The sequence below is a fragment of the Colobus angolensis genome, unplaced genomic scaffold, assembly GCF_000951035.1.
Source record: "Colobus angolensis palliatus isolate OR3802 unplaced genomic scaffold, Cang.pa_1.0 Scaffold213, whole genome shotgun sequence".
NCBI lineage: Eukaryota > Metazoa > Chordata > Mammalia > Primates > Cercopithecidae > Colobus > Colobus angolensis.
Window position 1 is genome coordinate 2,331,332 of NW_012115300.1, and position 6,575 is coordinate 2,337,906.

The 6,575-nt window shown below is 36.5% G+C and overlaps 1 protein-coding gene across 1 annotated transcript in view; it reads right to left on the bottom strand.

Moving 5' to 3' along the window:
• CD109 (CD109 molecule) overlaps window positions 1-6,575 on the bottom strand; it is a 147,645-nt gene that overhangs the window by 49,075 nt on the left and 91,995 nt on the right. The window contains exons 18-21 of the mRNA XM_011942956.1: window positions 5,636-5,777; window positions 4,564-4,681; window positions 2,902-3,015; window positions 998-1,216 (exon numbers count right to left, since the gene is read on the bottom strand). Coding sequence (XP_011798346.1) covers window positions 998-1,216; window positions 2,902-3,015; window positions 4,564-4,681; window positions 5,636-5,777 — 593 coding nt within the window. The remainder of the gene's footprint in view (window positions 1-997; window positions 1,217-2,901; window positions 3,016-4,563; window positions 4,682-5,635; window positions 5,778-6,575) is intronic.

The following is a 6,575-nucleotide window of genomic DNA, read 5'->3' on the forward strand; positions in this document are numbered from 1 at the left end:
CTATTCACAATAGCAAAGACTTGGAACCAACCCAAATGTCCATTGATGATAGACTGGATTAAGAAAATGTGGCACATATACACCATCGAATACTAGGCAGCCATAAAAAAGGATGAGTTCATGTCCTTTGTAGGGACATGGATGAAGCTGGAATCCATAATTCTCAGCAAACTATCACAAGGACAGAAAACCAAACACCGCATGTTCTCACTCATAGGTAGGAATTGACCAATGAGAACACCTGGACACAGGAAGGGGAACATCACACACCGGGGCCTGTTGTGAGGTGGGGGAAGCGGGGAGGGATAGCATTAGGAGATATACCTAATGCAAATGACGAGTTAATGGGCGCAGCACACCAACATGGCACATGTACACATATGTAACAAACCTGCACGTTGTGTACATGTACCCTAGAACTTCAAGTATAATAATAAAAAAAAAAGGAAATGACAGAGAAGAAGATGAAAATGTAAGGAGAAAAACCCTTTGAGGTAGTTCCTATTATTATCCAAAGACAGGGAGATTAAATGTCTTGTTCAAAATTACACTTGGCAGAGCTGAGATTCAAACACAGGGTTGCCTCACCCCAGAATACAAGTGTTTATCCACTATGCTCATTATCTTTCTGTCTAGAATGTCTTCTCTGAAAAAAATCTACAAAATCTCTTTTACCTTCACTGAAACATTCCAAAATTCCAAATCTACAAATCAACTTGACCGTGTTTTAATAGGATCCCAATGTAACACAGTCTGTAGATGTAAATGACTGCAAAAGAGATGTTAGTCTTTATAGTCACATTCCTGACTAAATTTAAAGAGGAAATTGGCAATTATTTCTGAATGATTTATTTTTACATACAGACGAGAAAGTGATTAGGCATTACCAGAAGACAACCTACTAGATATGCCAAAAAATTTAACCAAGAGAAAAAAATCTTCTGCTCTTTTTAATTATGTATTTCCATTTCATTTCTTTCAGGCATCAAATATTTACCTTTACTAAAATCATCTGGGTGATAGCATCAGAAGCAGCGGGTGAAAGAGCTGTGACTGTGATAGGAATTTCTCCCAGATGTGTTGGCCTGATGGGAAAAAGAACAGTTGCCCCATCCTCACTGGGAACCAGAATGGTCTGCTGGTGGCCTGTGGCATTTATTTCACTTGAAGTCATTAGAATATCAAATTTGTCACTTTTCTCAATGATTACCTTAACCTGAAAGAAAAAATAAATCAAAGCTTTTGTATAATAAATGCCCTTCAGTAAAGTACTCTTTTATCACCAACTTAAGTACTGTCAAATCTGTGAGGCTAAAGACTAGAGAAAAGATGAGACAAAGATTCAGCCAAGGAGAGTATCAAAGGGTATCAGGAAAAACTTCCTTTCCTTTCTATGCTTTCCCCTCAACCTCAAGATACATGGGGAAAGGGCACTCTTTAGCTCCATTTTTAGTCGTCCCGCTAATATTAAATTCTCTCACTATCTGAAGCCATTAGATGGTAAGGAGGATGTGCACAGAAAGGCTATTTCATATATTGATATTACCACCAGCTTGATTTAACTATGTCATCCTGGAACATACTGGTCCCATTAGAAAAATATGAAGAAAACAGCATGAAATGTTATTGAATTTATCAAAGTCTCTGTAAAAAACTATTGCAGGGAAAGTACAACTCAGACATTAGTCCTGAAGCATATCTTGGTTGTAAACTTTTATAAATTATCCCAAAGTTACCAGTCTCATCAATAATAGCATCTCTCTAGGCCTTACATTTTATGAATTATTTTCCCATTGATTTTTTCATCTGCTTCTCAGAGTATCTTTTATGGGTATAATAATTATCATTTCCATTTTATAGATGAGGAAACTACAATTAAGTCATTTGTTGGTAAGTGGTAGATTCAACATTGAATCCAGGCCTTTTGACTCTAGATCTTTTGCTTGTTAAACAGTACCATGATGACTGGGTTAAAAAGTAAAATTAAAAAATAAAAAAAAGAATTGACTTCCCACATTGTCAGCCAAGTATGCCAATAAAAAGCTTAAAATAAATTTTTAATTTAAAAAGTTTATGTATAAAGTGCCTAAAGAGATTATGGCATTTTCATGCATGTAATAAAGTTAATTACATATCCCTATTTATTCTGGGAGAAGAAAAATCAGTCACTTGGTTAACATACTGTAGGCACAACACAAACAGTGAACCTAATTCCTGCCTCCCAGGGAAATGACTAGCTAAGGAGATACAAAGTACATGTATCCAATAGTGAATCCTTGAAAATATAAACATGGGGGCTAGAAACATAACAGAATGGCAGCCGGGTTCTGTGGCTCATGCCCGTAATGCCAGCACTTTGGGAGGCCAAGGCAGGCAGATCACTTGAGGCCAGGATTTCAAGACCTGTCTGGCCAACATGGCAAAACTCTGTCTCTATGAAAAATACAAAAATTGCAGTGAGCCAAGATCACGCCACTGCACTCCAGCCTGGGTGATAGAGCAAGACCCTGTCTCAAAAAAAAAAAAAAAAAAAAAAAACTGCAGTGGGCACACAGTGGCAGTGAGAAGTGGCCACACATTCCAGATGTGGGGAAAACCAGGGGAAAATGCAGGGAGGCAGGAAAGAGAAAGGCATGCTTCAGAAACAATAAGGAACTTCCATGGCAAAGTGGAAAACCTATGCTGAAAATTCAAGGAGGTAATATGTAGACATGCTAATGATATCCTTAGACATTAATTAGCAGAAGAAATCACTGAAAAGACATGTCTATTTTCAGTCTCCCAGAAATGTATAAAGTGCTTAGAATCCCAAATGCCCAGATACTACACAACCCAATCCCTTCGTGCTACCTCCATTTTCTCCTGTAGTGTAAATGATCAACAAAAGCTTGAATATGTTACCTCAGTGGCATCTTTCAAATAATTGAATATAGTTATTTCCAAAGCAAATTCTTCACCTCTGATAACAGAGTAGGGAAGATTCAAAAAAATGAAAAATGGTTGGAAGGCTTGCAGCTGGAAAGAACACAATGAGTACATATTTTTATTCAGGTCAAAATTCTTCACATTTTATGCAATTAAATGCAATCTTCATAAAACCTATGAAGCTTTTAACTTCAGCTAGAAATGTCAACTTGCTATCAACAGAAAGCAAACAGCAACTTATCACAAATGAATGATGGCAAATTGACTTGATTTATGTTACTTAACATAATAATCACTATACTTTATTCAGTGCCTTATAGCAACCAAGATCTTCACATACATTATTTTGTTTGGTCATTACAACTCCATGAGGTTACTGTTAGGCTCCTACTTTAAAGAAAAGAAAATTAAATTTTAGAGATTTTTGTAACTAGTACAAATTCATATGGCTGGCAAGTAGAGGAGCCAGAACTAGAACCCAGCCTGTCTAATCCCAAAGCAATTTGCTCTTCTTTCATACTGTATTGACTCCACCAATCTGCTTTAAAAGCCCTGCCAAATCCAGCAGCCCCTGTTCTAGTGTGGGACATCTGAATACATGTGCCTCCTGACTAAATTTAAAGAGGAAATTGGAAATTATTTCTAAAACATATATACGATTTATTTTTACATATAGATGAGAAAATGTGTGGGACATCTGAATACATGTGCTTCCTCCTCAGTGATCCAATTCTGATACTGTTGGCCAAGTCTTACAGAAAAGGCCAAGCCCCACGCCTGCATCTAAAGCTAAACTTGGATTAGTTTAGGCCAGTGGTTTGCTGGCAGCAGTAACTCCCTCTAGACTTTATCTGGACACTTGTGAAGGTGTCTTAGCTTGTCACCATGACTCGAAGGGGCTATAGGTAGCTAGCGGATGACAGTCTGCAATACTCAGGATAGCCCCAGACAATGAAAAATTGCCCCATGTTCCTCATGATTCTTGAATGTTCCTTCAGAATTCATGTAGCTGAATTGTCTGTTTATAATGGCCTGAGCTTACAATCTAATTCCAATTGCTATATAAACCCAAAGTATTTTTCAATATACACTGAATTTTTCATGAATACAATTATTTTGTAAATTGAAATTACATTTCAATTTCAAATGAGACAATTCAGGCCACTCATGGCCATTATATTCCTCCTGCCAGTGACTGGCTTAGAAAACAATATATGATGCAATTTGACCAAAAGACATGATGGAATATTGGCTAGTGAACATCTTGAGAAGTTCTGTTCATTCTTGAAGAGGACAAATAGAAAGACTCACTCTCTCCCCTCCTTTCTCTCTCTCTCTTTTCCTTTCTCTCTCTTCCAGCCTTTGGAGATGGTTAGTTCAGGTCAATAATAAACTTTTCCACCCAAATGTTAATATGGACTTCCCACATTTAGCAGTTTATAAAGCTAAATATAGCTCACATTCTTAAATATAAAACAGATAATAAGCAAAAGACGAAGCCAAGGAATCTCTAAACTGTGATAAACATTATAAGCAGTCATTTAAAAAAAAAAAAAAAAAAAAAAAAACCTTGAGGAGCTGATGCTCTATTAGCTTAATGTCACTGTAACATTGATAAGCAGCTCTTTAATACAATACCTCCACTGGAGTCTTTGTTAGTCCAAGACCCAGGTCCTCAGAGATCACAAAACCAGTAGCCACCCAAGAAGTGATAGAATCAGGTACAGTTACTTCAAATTCTTGGTAAATCCTAGAACTGAAGTCAAGATAATAAACATAAACATCACAAAACCAAGAACTGATACATTTTGATATAAGCCAACATAACCTAAACTATTTTGGGAAGAAGTTCAGTTTTTCATATTATTTGCACATCTGAATTTAAAACCATTTAAAAGGTTTAAGTATAAAATAGTAGATCCCAACTTTTCAAAGAATAGGTCATCGCAAGGTCATGATACTGCATATCAATCCATATTCTAATAAAATCTTCCTGCAATATTTACATCTTCAGAATAAACATCACTTTTTCACAAATTTCTTATAAATAATAAATACATATTTTCAACCTGAACTCCAATTTTTTCTCTAAATTTGCAGAAGTTTTTCTGTGTATCCCTGTCAATGCTGTTATTTGTTTCCTTGAGATTTCACTCATGTGTTAACTCAAGTATCTTTAAACAGCTGACTACAAAATACGATGTGGATTTCATGATTTACCTGCTCAATTATCAGGCCAGGTAGTACGGGGTTTATCAGCTAAGCTGAATTTCTTCTACCATCCATGCCCCTTCTCCCTGTGACTCCTGGGAATGTTTTGTGAGGAGCAGGGTTCAGTTAGCAGCACTGCCAGGGGTTGCAGGAGATAATCATGAGTGCTTCCCATCCTGTGACAACAAAGGTACTCCCAGCAACTTTTCTTCAACAAGAATCATGAGACTTCAAGGAAGTCAAAATCGCCCTTCATTTAAAAAAAAAAAAAAAAAAGGCCTGTCTCCTCATTGATGAGACCTTCCTGCCATAATTTGTGTGTGGCTTTATCAAAACTTGTATTCAGATTCAATAAATATCATTTCCTAAAAAATCATTTTGGTCTACTTAGTTCTTAGTTACACTATGTTTGTACTTAAACATTAGAAAGAGGGCAAAGCTTATTTAAAACAAACACTAAACAAAATATATATGGGCAAAGAACTTTATAAGTTTTTACCCCATGTTGGTGTCTAGCCAAATCCAAGTCTCTGGAAAATGCTTTCGGACATGTGGACTGCTGCCCAAAGAAAAGTCTTGAATATCAACTATATGTCCTTCATTTTCCTCCATAAACCTCTCAGCATATTCTGCATTGTCATCTATAAATAAACATGGACAAGAGTTAGAAAAACAGTCACTAGAGAGAATGAATTGTAAACTCCACACACAGAATGAATGTCAATCACTTGGGAAGGTGTCCAGAGACATAATATGCCAGTGAGAGTATCAGGTTCTTTCTATTACAGTGAAAAGGTAGAAGAAGGTTTTCAGAAAAGGTAAAGGATACAGTAAGTATTACTGGCAAGAGAATAGGTATTACAGTGGGCATCAAGAAGGATTCAATATGTAAAAAAGAACAAAGATGGGCAAAAACTGAGACTGAAAAATGGAAAAAGATGCTTGGAAGACTGTTTATGATACAGGGTTATATGAGAAAAGCCAAATGAATCACATGTCTTTAATACAGAGAAATCATAACGACTTCATAACATCTTCAAGACAATAAAATTATCTTTTAAGCTTCAGGACAGAGGATCAGGTGTCCTGTGAGGGCAAGAACCAGCCCAAAGAGACCGTGGGGCTTAGCACAGAATAACGGAATACCTGACAGAAACAGGGAATTCAGGGATAGAAACTGTGACAGTTCTAGAAGCCTTTCAAGATGATATGAGTATAATTTTACCTGAAAGAAAAGAGAACCACTTCTAAGGTTAACCATTCTAATTTATACATTTCCTTCAGTCAAAATATTTTATGACTTCTTTCTAAAAGCACACTTATTATTAGTTGGTAGCCAACTCTATTTAGCAATTCAAGAAACTAGAATGTACAGATATAATCCTGCCCAGGAAGAACTCAGATTGATGAGGGGTGTGTGTGTGTGTGTGTGTGTGTGT